Raw genomic sequence first — 14,070 nt, 5'->3', positions numbered from 1 at the left:
GAGCTAGGCTAACGCCACGGCACTCTAGCCTGGGCAACAGAGTGAGTCTCTATCTGAAAAACAACAACAACAACAACAACAACAAAAAAAAAAAACCAAACCAAACCAAACAAACAAACAAAAAAAAACCATTCTTAGCTTGTGGGCTGTACAGGCCAGGCTGTAGTTTGCTGATTCCTTGCCTCAATCCATTCCTTATACAACATCCAAAAAGGCCATTCAGTTCACGCCTCTGCTTAAGTCCCTCAAGGGCCCCCTCCCGCTCTCAGGATAAAACTCACAATGCCTGGCAGTGTCTGGGTGCTGCCTGCCTCTCCTGCCTGGTCCTGAGCCTCTCTTCCTCCCATTCGCCATGCTCTGCCCACCCTGCCCTTCTGTCCCAGAAGGTCATGCTGCCATTTCAGGGCCTTTGCACACATCAGTCCTCAGTCCTTCTGCCTGGAACGCTCTACCCTAGGTCCCCCATCATGTTGCCCCATGGAGACGTTGCTCCATAGATTATTATTGCTGTATAGAGACAAATGATTTCAGGGCTGGGCGTGGTGGCTCATGCCTATAATCCTAGCACTCTGGGAGGCTGAGGTGGGTGTATGATTTGAGCTCAGGAGTTCGAGACCAGCCTGAGCAAGAGCGAGACCCCGTCTCTACTAAAAATAGAAAGAAATTATATGGAAAACTAAAAATATATATAGAAAAAATTAGCCAGGCATGGTGGCGCATGCCTGTAGTCCCAGCTACTCGGGAGGCTGAGACAGGAGGATTGCTTGAGCCCAGGAGTTTGAGGTTGCTGTGAGCTAGGCTGACGCCATGGCACTCTAGCCTGCGCAACAGAGTGAGACTCTGTCTCAAAAAAAAAAAAAAAAAAAAGAAAGAAAGAAATGATTTCAGGAGTTTTGCAGGGCTTTGCCCTGAAGGAATATGTGAACGTGTTAGTTCACGTATCAAAAGCTGCCTCGCCTCAGGAGGGCGTCTCACAGGTCAGTGGCAGCTGCTTTCCAAGTGACGCTGCAGTCTCAAACCTGTGGCTTTCGTCTGTTTTGTACGACAAAGCAGGCTTGCATGAAGCCTCTGGGTGAGAGCTGATCAAAGAGTGCCCGCCTGACAGACAGACGGACACCTGGACACCTGCGGCTAAAAGCAGTTAGCCTAAGGGACAGTTCCTGCTTCACTCCTGACTACCTGTCTCAATCCACAAAAACTAGATAAAGAAATACAGAGCCACTATATTTCTGTTTAATCTTTCTGCTAAAGTGATAGCTTTACCTTAGAACTTAGAAGTTTGTCTTAGAAAGATTTTGTAACCGTTTGATCACGTAGATAGAGTTAATTAAGAGATCTCTAGAAGCTTTTTGGGAAACTTTTAACCTAAAATGACCTACCTGTTATTATGTAAATCTGTTACCCCTGGCAACCGATCACTGTACCTATAAGTACCCATGTGAAACTTTACTCTGGGCCTCACAGCTCACGGGAGAGCTGGGGGTCTCCCGAGCATCCCCCCTTTCATAAATCTATTCTTTATAAAACTGTACTTTTGTCTCTGTGTATTCTTTTATTTCTATATTCCATTATTTTCTATTTTCTATTATTCCCTTATCCTTTGTGACGGCCCCTGCCTAAAGGACCCGATTTTTGCTGGGAGCGTAGCTAACTCCCCGCACCATCACCTGGCTAACTTCCATTTATCTTTTGGGTCTTTTGGGTAGAGGCTTAAACTTCCTGAGTAGTCTTGTCTGCCCCTTCCCCAATCAAAGTCATGCTCCCATTATTCCGTCATAGCACCCTTTTTTCCCCTTTAAAACACATCACAATTTGTAATTATGTATTCAGACCTTTGATTCTAGTGGAAAAATTCTATGAAGTCAGGGATCTTGTCTCCTTTCTTCCAACTGAGGATTGAGCATGGTATCAGGCATACAGTGGATGTCCCCTGAAAGCCTGCTAAATGAATCAGTCTTTTACTAGAACTCCTTCACCAGCAAGGAGGCCCCCAGGGGGTTTCAGGGAAGGGCCCAAAGGGACTAGGTCAGGCTACCTGAGCAGAAGCCCCCGGCCCACAGAGCTGAAACCTGGACTACACAGTGGCAACTCCTGGCGCACCTCCTGCCGACTCTGTGATACCTTCCAAAGAATCCGCCCCGGGCAAATTCCTGACCCCGGAGCAGCTTTCTCTGTAGGCTGCACTCTGAAACCTGCTATGCATTTTTACCCTGTGCCATTCCTCTGCAGTTCTTCCTGCCATCCTAACCCAGAAACAGCCTCCCCACTGAGGTTAACCCCTCTCAATAACTCACACCAGTTTTTACACCTGGGGCTGCCTGAGATCTTAAAAGCATAGCTGCTAAATCAGAATACTTTACTCAGCCGCCTGTCAGGAATGCTGGGGCAATGTCCAGAGGCCACAGAGGGAAGCTCACATGGCGACCTTCAGAGGTGACAGCCCTGCCTGTAGCATTCTGCCTGCTCTAATCTACCCTCCACTGGGTGGCCAGAGTTATCTTTTAAAAGGGTAAATCTGATCTAGGTACTCCCCTTCACACTTCCCACTGCCTATAGGATAAAGTCCAAATTCCTTCACCCAGCTTGCAAATCTTCACCATCTAATCCCAGCCCATCTTTCCACCCTCATCTTCCATCTGCCTCTACCCCATCATGAACTCGCTATTCTAGATATTCTAGACCTGCATGGGCCAATACAGTAGCCACTAGCCAGATGCAGCTGTTAAATTATTAATTTAAAAATTTTTAAATTAGATTGAAAATTTATTTATTCAATCACACTAGCCACATTTCAAGTGCTCAACAGCCTCATGTGACTAGTGGCTATCATATTAGACAGCTCAGCTATAGAACATTTCCACCACTGTAGAAAGAAAATTCCATTGGACAGCACTGTTTTAGACACAAAGACCCACTCGCCACAACTACCCCAATTCTTTATTTTATTTACACAATTTACACATAGGTACATTCTCATTGTAAATTTTCTAACATTACAAAAATGTCCCTAACCAATTCCAGATCTCTCCCTAGAGATAACTACCAAAACCAGTTCGGTGTATATTCTCTCTGAATATTTACTGCATTCTGCACTTTGCTTTTTTCCCCCAACAGTGTCTTGGAGCTCTTCATATAAGAATGCATCTCTCTCTATCTTGTTCTTGAGTCGTTGGGGAGTAATCCATAGCATGAATGAACTTCAGGTTATTCAACTCCCGCCTTTGGGCTTTGTGATGGACATTTACTTCCAGTTTTCCCCCATTGCAAACAATACTATATGCAAACATCCTTGTACCTCTTTGTGCACTTTTACACATGTTTGTCTTGAATTCCTAGGACATAGAGTCATATGCTAAAACCTCTGGGGCTTGGCACACCCTGATGCTCCTGCCTAGAATGTCTCTCCACATGACTAATTCCAACTCATCGAGACCAATCAAGTGTCGTGTCCTGTCAAAGGTGGTCTCTCCTGCCTCTGTTTTCCCACAGAACTTGGTATCCACATTGCATCACTATTGTACATTTAGGGCTCTGCCTTATTTATCTTTGTATCCCCAACATCTAGCATAGGGCTTAGTATAAAAATTCAAATTTTTCTTAGCTGAATGAATGAATGCATAGATAAATAAACAAATGAAGGCACAGTGGTTAGGACATTCCAGAAACTCAAGGTGAGTCTGTGAGTGTTCGGGGCGCTATGTGGCTGGTTGGTGCCCTGAGCCAAGCTGCCCTGCTAGATTTCTGCCTTTATTCAGCCCTGGGACCCTGGGCATCTCATCCTGAACTCCCTTTGGGTTGGTGGACAGCTCTGATTGAGCAGTGTGAATGTCAGGAACTCTGGCCATAGAGCACAGAATCTGAGCCCTTGAGAGCAGCACTAGCTGGGGGCTGACTTTCCAAGAGCAGGTCTCTGTCTCCTTTTACCTTTGAAGCAGCCCCATATGCGCTGGGTTTTGCTTTATTTTTTTTCCCCCCACAGTACCTTAGGGGCAATTAAGATCAGCTGCAACATTTCTGCTTTCTGCTTCCAGATTTGAGCCCAAGGGAAGCCAGATGTTTTCCACTACACATCTTCTTCTTCTTGTGGTCTGATGAACAGCCCTGTTTCCCGAGTCTCTCTATGGCCTGGCTTCCCCAGATCCCAGAGCCTGGCTGCCAACTTTATTTTTAATGAGGTTTTAATAGGCAACTCCTGTAATTAATCTCATTCTTGTGTTTTCACACTTCAGTGTAGGTGCCTAAAGGCCCTCTGGCGCTAGGTGGGATAACTGACTGATTTTAAATAATACAAAACACTCTGACTGTTAGACGTTTCCCCAGCTCCTCTCATTTGCAGTTGTTTTACAATCTTAATTAGCTGGGGCTCATGGCCCAGTGGAAGGTCAGGCGGGTCACCCATCATAAAGGTAGAAACGTAAAGAGAGAAGAGATTTGTCCAAGTCCCCAGAGAGAGTGGGTGTTGAAACTGGTTTCAGATCCACTACTCAGGAATGACTTGCCAAACGTCCCCAGAGTGCTCAGGCCAAAGGTGGCGTGCCTTGGGTGCCCCACAGGTATCTCGGGGCGGCAGTTTCACCCTCCCACTAGGACTGCCCAGCAAGTGAGCCCTCAGCAGCTAATATTACCACCTGAAATTACCCCCATTCATTCTCTTGTAGCCCCGTTTCCATTTTGTGAGCGGATTCATCCACAGAAAGTGGCTCCTCCCAGATTTAGAAACAACGTAATTTTGCTATTTTTAAAGCTGCTGTTTAAAATTCCGCGCGCACGTACTCAGTACTCACACTCCTCGGGGAGTCGGGGGTGGGGAGGAATAGTACTTGCTAGAGACAGAGCAGCGCCCCTCCTCCCCCTGGCTTCCTAGAGCGGGCGCTGTGGCCGTGATGGCGCAGTCCTCCAAGCGCGCGGGGACCCTCTGAGCGCGGGCGCATCCAACCCCACCGGCCCTCGCTCCCTCTCGTCTCCCGGGCGCAGGGCACGGCCGCTGGGTCACCGGGCCCAGGAGGGAGCGGGAGGGGCGGGGAGGGCCGAGCAGGTGGCGATTAGGTCAGCCTCGGAACATTCTTGGACCGCTCCAGTGGATATAAATAACAGACGGGCCGGCTCCGAAAAATCACCCCCCCCCAGGGGGAGGGGGTAGAGGAAGGAGGGGTGGAGAAAGAAGGGATTTATTTAGGGTGGGGTGGCATCCTGGCGATCTAGAAAAATCTGCTAGACTGATAAAGGGGCTGCAGGGGCGAAGGGATTTGACCATGAATCGTGGTACAAAATTTGGAAATAAGAACACGAAGGGGGAGGAGCTCACGCCTTTTTGTCCCACCCCCACCGCGTGTTTGTCCCAGGCCTCTGAAGGCGCCCCAGATTAGCAGGCAGAGCTGTGGAAGAATAAGGCACAGCTTTGGAGTCCTGGCCCTGCCCGACTAGATTTTAGACAAGCTGCTGAAGGTCTCCAAGCCTCAGTTTCTGCATCTGCACAATGGGAAACATAATGCTTGCAAAGGGGTGGTTGTGAGCCTCTCCCGAGTGAACGTCTAAGAAAGCTGTGCTCAGTGAAAAAATATAAGGTAGTGTGGCTCCCAGACCCCCCTCCAAAGGCTGTACATGCAGGCCGGGTCCCTTCTCGCTCCCACCGGTCTCCCAGGCTCTACAAAGGTCCCGGAGGGGCAAAGCCGAAATCTGACTCTCTGCAGCCCCGCGGCGCCACCCTGGGGAGCCGGCCCAGGCGCTCGGCTCCCGGGAGCAGAGACTCCACAGACCGCGCCCCTCGAGCCGCGGGTGGCCGCGATGCCTGAAGCCCCCGCAGCCCCTCGGCGGGCTGGTGGGGTTGGGGCCACCGCAGCGAGGAGAGGGCGGGGCCGGGGGCCGGGCTTCCCGGGGGAGGGCCCGGCGCGCTCCGGGAGGCGGCGGCCCGGCCCGGGAGCGGCAGGACTCGGGCCGGAGCGTGGCCGGACCCCCACCCGCCAAGGGGCCCAGGGAGGACGCGGTGAGTGCCCCGGAGGGGACGCGCGGGGACGCGGCGGCGGGAGCCGTGGCTCGAGTCCGCCCTCTCCTGCTGCGGCTCCTGAAGTTTGCAATGGAACCGCCTCCCGCGCCGGGAGCCCCCGGCCACCCCGCTCTGAGCGACAACGGGAAGGGCTGCCACGGAGCCGAGGGGTGTCTCATCTGCCGTGCCGCTAACTCCACAATTCTTCAGGCCGGCCGGGGGGAGGGGGACGTCGGGGCTTTGGGGCCAAACCATCTCCTCGGTCCCCTCGAGGGCCCCAATCCTCCCTCCACGCGCCTGCTCTGGGGCCCCAGAAGGGGCCACGCTCCCCTGCGACCCCTTGCCCTTTGCAAAGAGCCCCAATTCTTGGGTCCGCTGCCTCAAGCCACCATAAGGAGTCCACGGCGAGGCCGGCCCAGGCAGGGGGCGCCCCCTCCCCTTGGCGGTGACCGGCAGGCCCCACCCCCGCCAAGACCAAGTTCAGCAAGTTTGGCCAAGAAGTCCTAGAGCCTCCATGGCTAGGCCTGGCTCTGCCGCTCCGCGTGGGTTCCCCGGGCCCCGAGTTGTGCAGCGCCGGGCGGGCAAGGGGGGCCTGTCGAGGGGCTCTGTCCATAAGGGTTGAGGCCAGAGACGCGCCGCCCCTGGGCTCCGAGATTTGGTGTGGAGGCTCGGGTTTGGAATGCGTCATGAGGGAGCGGACACCCCAGCCGGCAGGTCGGGTTTCCAAAGAGTGCCCCTTTGTTATGCCCCTCCCTGGCCCTGCCTCCTCCCCCTTGCCTGCGCCACCCCCTCCCCCAGCCTCCTGACCTCCTGGCTGGCTCTGGCTACTGGTTCCAGCCCCTCCACCTAGTGCCCCTCTCTGGACCAGCCAACCGCCCCTCCTGTACCCTAACGGGGGCGGGGTTGCTGGGAGAAGCAGCCCTTGGGCGCAGCCTGTGACTCAGGACACAAGGATGGGCAGGGCAGGATGGCTGTGCTCTCTCCCAGGGGCATGCTCCCAGCTTCTGGGAGGGGGTGGGGGTCATTTCTGGCCTCCCTGAACCTGGAACTCCCTACTTTGGCCTGGGCTGCGGTGAGGAGACCCTGCCAAGCCCCAGAAGACTTCTCAGCCCAGTAGGTGCTGGCTCCCTGGGCTGGGAAGATTGCGTTACCTGCTTTCTGAGCTCTTGCCTGCGGTGGAGTGTCTTCTGGGGACTGATCTGGGTCTCTGCTGAGGTCAGGAGGCACAAGGTGCCAACCTCCTTTATGGGGGCTGCGGTGCAAGGCCCTCCCCACCACAGCTAGGTCAGGCTGGGGCTGTGGGGCCTGGCTGCGCCTGGGGCTCGGGCTGGTGTTTGCTCTGGGAGGCCGGAGGGAGCCATGCCAGCCTTGCACACACAGCTCGCTCTGTTCTAGGGCCAGAGAGAGGGAACGGGTGGGGGGCAGCTCTCTGGGGAGCAGGGAGCAGGGAGCAGGGAGGCCGGAGCAGGCAGGGGGCCCCAGGCCCCTGAGGCTTGGCTGGGACAGCTCCAGAGGCCCTGTGATTTATGGCTGCAGCACTTTCTCCCCGTCGGCTTGGCAAGTCCTCTCTGGGCAGTCTGACCAGCTGAAGAGGAAGCGAGGTGAACAGCTTGGGGTGCCTGGTGGGGCTGCCGCTCCGCATCCTCCATGGGTCTCCAGGGAGGCCTGAGCCCCCCCCCCCCCCCCCCCCCCCCCCCCCGTTAGCAGAGAGGGAAGCCCACTCAGGCCGAGTTCCCACAGCTGCTGGAGCTGGCAGGTTTTCTGGTCTTCAGGTGGATGTCATTTGTTTTCTTCTTTAGCTAATTATTGCTGATTCCCGTGCCTGGGGAAACACAAATCAGAATCCCAGAAGTCTCTGTCAATGACTGGGGACAGATGCTGTCCTGTCAGTCACAACCCAGTGGGATACATACCCCAACCGAGGGGTCCCAAGGGGCTGTGGGAGCAAGAACAGAAGGACAGGGGAGGTGACTGTGGAGAAGATGCCCCAGTTTGAGGTTTGGAGGAGGAGCAGGGGTTTCTCAGTTTGGAGGAAACGCCATGACAGAGCCCTGCTTTGGGGGCAACAGGCACACTCTGTCCTCCTGCGCCTGGCTGTGTCCTTTGGGCCTGCACAGAAGAGGAAGCGATTTCCTTCTAGGGGCTGTGAGTCAGTCCGTGCTGAGGACAGCTGAGACCCTGCCTAGAGGCAGTGGGAGCAGCCACTTGCCACTGTGTCCTCTAGTCCCTGAGGTGGTGGCTCTGGGGTTGAAATTCGCCTTGGCCTCTGCGATTCTGTAGAACACTCTTATACCTGGCTGACCACCTGTCTGCCTCCCCCAGGCTGCCCCGTGCTCTGGGTTTTTTGAGGGCAGGACTCGGTTGCTTGTTATCACCCTGTGGGACGCTGGTGGGTGTTGTGGAAGGGGGCGAGTGTGTTCTGGTGACTGCTGGGCCCCTCGTGTATCTCACTCGATGCCTGGGTTGAGTCTTACACCAGCCTGCCATGGAAGCCAACAGGTGAGGGAGTTTCCATCTTAGAGGGAGCTGAGGCCTCCTTAGGAGGGGACAGTAATATGCCCTTGTTCAAACTTCCTGGCCAAGATGGGACTCGGCCTCCTGGCTCCCTTTCTGCTCTTCCCAGCACAGGGAGCTACTGGCATGTGGCTGGGCGCTCTCCCACTAGGCCTGCTGTGGTAACAGGGTCGCCTTGTCGTTCAAGGAAAGCATTGGGGGCCCTGGCTTGGGCAGGCTGCCTCTCTCATCTGCAGTTGGAGGAGTGGGGCTCTCTGCCCACCACCCACCCCTGCCTGCCATTTAATCCCCGGCTGGATCGTGTGACCCGCCTGGCATTCTCCTGCCTGGAATCTGGCGCTTCTGACAGCAGTTGCTATATCGGGGGAGCCGCTGGGCACCGCCCTGGACGCTCTAGGTCCCCACCCTCACCCTCTGCTTTGCTCTTCTTAACTTCAAGGCAGAGGCACAGTGGCAGCTTTGAGAGTTGGACACCCGGCTCCCGGTAGTGATCTCTAGGCTCCAGGTAGGTGGGGGATGGGGAAGAAGGGCAGACCCTGGGCGAGAGGAGGAGCTTTGAAAGTGCCTTCCTTGCCCCTAGCCTGGCCCCTCCTGGGGACTTCAGCCCCCTGCCTGCTAGGTCCTAGCTCTGACGGTTCCCCGGGTGGTGGCCATGGCAGGTGGGCATGGCCCAGAGATAGGAGAAGGTCATTTCCTATCCCCAAAAGTGTATGTCCAGCTTTCCTGCTTACCCCTCTGCCTTCCACAGCCCCAAATCTGCCACCATTCCGTGCTGCGGGGACACCATGGCTCCAGAAGATGACGCCGGAGGGGAAGCCTTAGGGGGCAGTTTCTGGGAGGTAAGCAGCGGGGTCCTGGGTTTGGGAGTGGCACTAAAATGCCCAGCCCTCTCTGGGCTCAGCTACCTGTGCAGGGGAGGAGCCTAGCTGGTGGCCCCAGCCCGATAGGGGGCTGCTCCCTGGTGACACTGGTCTTCTCTTGTACGCCCCAGGCTGGCAACTACAGGCGGACGGTGCAGCGGGTGGAGGACGGGCACCGGCTGTGCGGGGACCTGGTCAGCTGCTTCCAGGAGCGTGCCCGCATCGAGAAGGCCTATGCCCAGCAGCTGGCCGACTGGGCCCGCAAGTGGAGGGGCACCGTGGAGAAGGGTGAGGCAGCGCTCGGGCCTGGCAGGGAGCAGAGTGCTGCCAAGGGTGGGACCATCGGGGCAGCTTCTTTTTGTACATCTTGTGGAAAGTTTCAGGGTTTCACCTCCTTAAAGAGGGACGATCCTCCTGGTTATCCTCGGAGTTGTGGTGTTAGAGTTTGCAAAGTACATTCATGAGTCACTTTGATATTTTTAACAACCCTGTGATGGAGATGGTCCTGTTCTACCCATTTCCTAGAGGAGAACTTGAAGTTCAGAGGCTCGGGGACTTGCCTGAAGTCACACAGCCAGGAAGAGCTGAAGCTTGAGCCCAGGCCTTCTGACTGGGAGTGTGGGATCTTTCCACCCCACAAGCTGTCTTCCTGGAGGGCAGACACTGGTTCTCCCCTTGAGGCAATAGATGATAGCAGATATGCAACAGATTTGCATTTGAATCTCAGCTCCACCTGTAGCTATAATGCTTTGGGCAAGTTAATGTCACTTTTCTGGGCCTCAGTTTTTTTGCCTGTTGAATGTTGACAACCACGGTGGTGGTTGAGGCAAGGACTCAGCTATGTCAAGGCACAGAGTAGGCATTCAGTAAGCCCCAGCTGACAGCATTGTCATTCATCTGTGCACCGCCCCCCCTGCCTCTGTGCCTGGCACCCAGGGCAGCACCCAATGACAGGGGACAGGCTTGATTTGGGTGGTGCCCAGGCCTGACCCAAGCCCCTCACTTCCCTGCAGGCCCCCAGTACGGCACACTGGAGAAGGCCTGGCACGCCTTCTTTACGGCGGCGGAGCGGCTGAGTGCACTGCACTTGGAGGTGCGGGAGAAGCTGCAGGGGCAGGACAGCGAGCGGGTGCGTGCCTGGCAGCGGGGGGCCTTCCACCGGCCCGTGCTGGGTGGCTTCCGTGAGAGCCGGGCTGCCGAGGACGGCTTCCGCAAGGCCCAGAAGCCCTGGCTGAAGAGGCTGAAGGAGGTGAGCCTGGGTGGATGGGCGGCAGAGGCAGGCCCCTTCCAGGCCTGCCCGGGGCTTGAGGGGACCAAGGCCTGGTGTCCAGGGCCTAGAGTTGTCCCCATGCATGCCAGGTTGAGGCTTCCAAGAAGAGCTACCACGCAGCCCGGAAGGACGAGAAAACGGCCCAGACTCGGGAGAGCCACGCGAAGGCAGACAGCGCCATCTCCCAGGAGCAGCTGCGCAAGCTGCAGGAGCGGGTGGAACGCTGTGCCAAGGAGGCCGAGAAGGTACAGGCCGCAGGTCCCAGCCCCGCCGGCCCCAGGCAAGGCTTCCCGAATGCATCTTGCTCCCTGAATGCCTTCTCTGGTCCGCAGCACTCTTACTGCCCTAATCCTCACCTGCCACCCTCTCTCCAGATCGTCACTTAAAGGAGGAACCTGAGAAAAGGTGATGCTTTACCAAGGGAAGGAAATGTTGGAATTTCAGGCACTGGGATGACTTTAGCAGTTGAGAACCCCCGGCTCCGTTTCTTGCACAATGTACCACATTGCCTGCTCGCCCGAGTGCCCTTTCCTCCAGCTCCGCTCGTGCAAATCCTCCCCATCCTCTGAGGTGCTGCTCAGGTGCCACCTCCTCCAGGAAGCCTTTTCTGATTTCTCCCACCCTTTCCCATAGGTTGACTTCATCTCACTCTCCACCAGACTCTGACATTTGCTGTGCCAGAATGTCACTTCCCTTGTTAGGCTGTTGGGGTCCTTGAGGGCAGGAGCTGGGTCTCAGGACTGATGGCCCTTGGTGGCTAGCCCAGGGTTTAGATCGTGGCAGTGCCTGGTAAATACTGGTGGAGTCCTGTGGATAAAGCTCTTGTTCTCACCAGACCCCATCCCCTCCCATCCAGACGAAAACCCAGTATGAGCAGACACTGGCAGAGCTACATCGCTACACCCCACGCTACATGGAGGACATGGAGCAGGCCTTCGAGACCTGCCAGGCCGCTGAGCGCCAGCGGCTGCTTTTCTTCAAGGATATGCTGCTCACCTTACACCAGCACCTTGACCTCTCCAGCAGTGAGAAGTATGGCCCGCGGGGTGGGCGTGGAGATCTGGGGTAAAGCTGGCTCCCCTCCCTCTCCCCTGGGCTCTGGCTGGGCCGGATGGGATTGCCCGGTATAGGGGCCCAGGACTTCTCAGTCTGAGGCTGTGCTTCGGGCCACAGGTTCCATGAACTCCACCGAGACCTGCACCAGAGCATCGAGGCAGCCAGTGACGAAGAGGATCTGCGCTGGTGGCGCAGCACTCATGGGCCAGGCATGGCCATGAACTGGCCACAGTTTGAGGCACGTGTTCCAGGCTGGGTGGGGCTGGGAGGTGGGTCGTGCTCCTTTTGTGCTCAGCCTCAGCCTCTGGAGGGAGTTCAGGGCTTGGGATGAAGTCAGTGAAGGTGGTATGGATGGCCCTGGCTGCCACCACAGCTGCAGCCCAGCCTGACTCTAAGCACTGTCCCCACAGGAGTGGTCCTTGGACACACACAGGACAATCAGCCGGAAAGAGAAGGGTGGCCGGAGCCCTGATGAGGTTACTCTGACCAGCATTGTGCCCACAAGAGATGGCACTGCACTCCCACCCCAGTCCCCGGGGTCCTCAGGGTGAGAGCCAGGAGCCTCCTGTGAAAAAGAAACAGCCCTGCCCTCCTTCCCTTTCTCTTGTTTCATTCCCTTCACACCTGAAGTGGGTTGAAGAATTGGTGCCAGAGACCTGAGGGTTGTAATGATACCAGTTTTCATACTGGTTTAGATTGGCCAGGCATTTCCCACATTCCCTCCACTTCCGCCTCATATCAACTCTGTGGGGCAGGAATTGCACCTGAGCTCACAGCTGTGAGTGGCAGAGGTGGGACGAGATTCTTTCAGCTCCTCCCCACCTGCCTCTCCCAGGGTTCCTCTGGGGAGTGGGGGTGGGTGAGCCCTTTGCCCTCAGTCCTGGGCAAGACCTCTAGTCCAAGATGTTCCTTGTGCCCTAAGTTGCTCCCTTCTGCCTCCCCTCTACAGCAGGGGGCAAGATGAGGAGTGGTCAGATGAGGAGAGTCCCCGAAAAGCGGCCACTGGGGTCCGGGTCCGGGCGCTCTATGACTACGCTGGTCAGGAAGCTGATGAGCTGAGCTTCCGAGCAGGTACCCTGGGGCCCCTTCCTGCTCCTTTCCAGGCTTCAGTCTCTGCCTTCCTTATGTGACTGAGCAGGGGGTGTGGAAAAAGGAAGCCAGATACCCTCTTGCCAAGGGCCAGTTCTCTGGCCGTTCAGCCTGCTCTGGGTCCAGCTGGCTGGGGCCTGGTTGCTGTGTTCGGGGTCTCGGGTGGGGCAGCTTGCTGACTTCAACCTCCCTCTGCCTGAGCCATGTCTCTTCTCCTAGCTGGGCTCTTGGACTATGCCATCCCCCTCAGTCCTTGACCCAGTTGCAGGAAAGGGGGCTGGGCCAGGGCAGTTGGCAGTGACCAGTCCCCTTTCCCCCAGGGGAGGAGCTGCTGAAGATGAGCGAGGAGGATGAGCAGGGCTGGTGCCAGGGCCAGTTGCAGAGTGGCCGCATTGGCCTGTACCCTGCCAATTACGTGGAGTGTGTGGGTGCCTGAGTGGCCTGACTGCCCTTCCACAACGTTTCTCCGCCTTGGGTCAGAGCCCAGCTTCTCCTGGACAGCCGGACCCGAGGGCCCTGAACCACCGTGCCCCTGCAGCCCGTCTGTCCCCTGAGGAGGGTGGAAGTCCTGGGACCTAGGGAGGGGAGGGGCCTGTGTCTAGGAAGCCACTGGTAGGGAAGGGCCGACTGAGTCTAGGCTGAGGGCAAGATGGAGGTCGGAGGTGACAGGAGGGTTCAGGGTTGCCTGGGCCTCCCCAGGAGCACTTGGGTCTCCCAGGAGCTGTGGATTCAGTTCCTGGCTTCTGTTTTGGGGTCCTGGGGTGGGCTTGGGGTGAGTGTAGTTCTGGGCTAGAAGCACCCTCTTTTGTGGCTTGTTCTAGTGTGTATTAAACTTGACAAAACAAACACACTGTTGGGCTTGCGTGCATCTTTTTGATACTCCATCCTTGCCAGTCCTCCAGAGGGCATCTGGACAGAGGCCTAGCGGGTGTTGTAGGGCCGGGGTTGGGGCAAGGGTTTGCCAGCTTGGTACCTGCTCTGGAACTTTGGGACCCTAACGTGAGGTGGAAGGGACTCGCGATCAGGCTTGGTGGGAGCCGAGCACGATGGCTCGTGGCTGATGGCGGGTTGTGGGCTGGACGGGAGGCCGGTGGGACAAGGAGTGCTCGGACCGACTGTTAATCATTACTCATCGATTGGTAACTGGCCGGGGGGAGCTAGGGTACCTGGCAGCCCGCGCCGCGTGGGAGGCGGCCCCACTTTCTGGGCGTACCGGGCATCAGGGCAGCGCTCGCTCTCGAGGAGGTTTGGGCCGGCCCGCGAGCCGTCGCTCCGCCCCCGCTCCGGATTGGCCCGGC

At 56.5% G+C, this 14,070-nt stretch overlaps 1 protein-coding gene across 7 annotated transcripts; it reads left to right on the top strand.

Annotated features, from left to right (window-relative positions):
• The first annotated feature begins 5,424 nt into the window (after positions 1–5,424).
• On the top strand, positions 5,425–13,623 carry PACSIN3 (protein kinase C and casein kinase substrate in neurons 3). Of its 7 annotated transcripts, none has more exons than XM_069471312.1 (11): positions 5,425–5,564; positions 8,937–9,002; positions 9,246–9,336; positions 9,489–9,645; positions 10,371–10,606; positions 10,717–10,872; positions 11,484–11,659; positions 11,801–11,921; positions 12,094–12,230; positions 12,633–12,754; positions 13,093–13,613. In XM_069471312.1, exons 3-11 carry the CDS (start codon positions 9,283–9,285, stop codon positions 13,206–13,208), a joined length of 1,275 nt encoding a protein of 424 aa, XP_069327413.1. In that variant the 5' UTR covers positions 5,425–5,564; positions 8,937–9,002; positions 9,246–9,282; the 3' UTR covers positions 13,209–13,613. The 7 variants fall into 7 exon arrangements, with proteins under 7 accessions (XP_069327413.1, XP_069327416.1, XP_069327411.1 ...); XM_069471315.1 differs by lacking the exon at positions 5,425–5,564 and adding an exon at positions 5,899–5,983 and having other exon boundaries at positions 8,941–9,002; positions 13,093–13,623; XM_069471310.1 differs by lacking the exon at positions 5,425–5,564 and adding an exon at positions 5,899–5,983 and having other exon boundaries at positions 13,093–13,623.
• The last annotated feature ends 447 nt before the right edge of the window (positions 13,624–14,070 follow it).

This window comes from Eulemur rufifrons, chromosome 6, assembly GCF_041146395.1.
Source record: "Eulemur rufifrons isolate Redbay chromosome 6, OSU_ERuf_1, whole genome shotgun sequence".
Taxonomy (NCBI): Eukaryota; Metazoa; Chordata; class Mammalia; order Primates; family Lemuridae; genus Eulemur; species Eulemur rufifrons.
The sequence above is the reverse complement of the archived record's forward strand: the minus strand, read 5'-3'. Positions and strand labels throughout refer to the sequence as shown.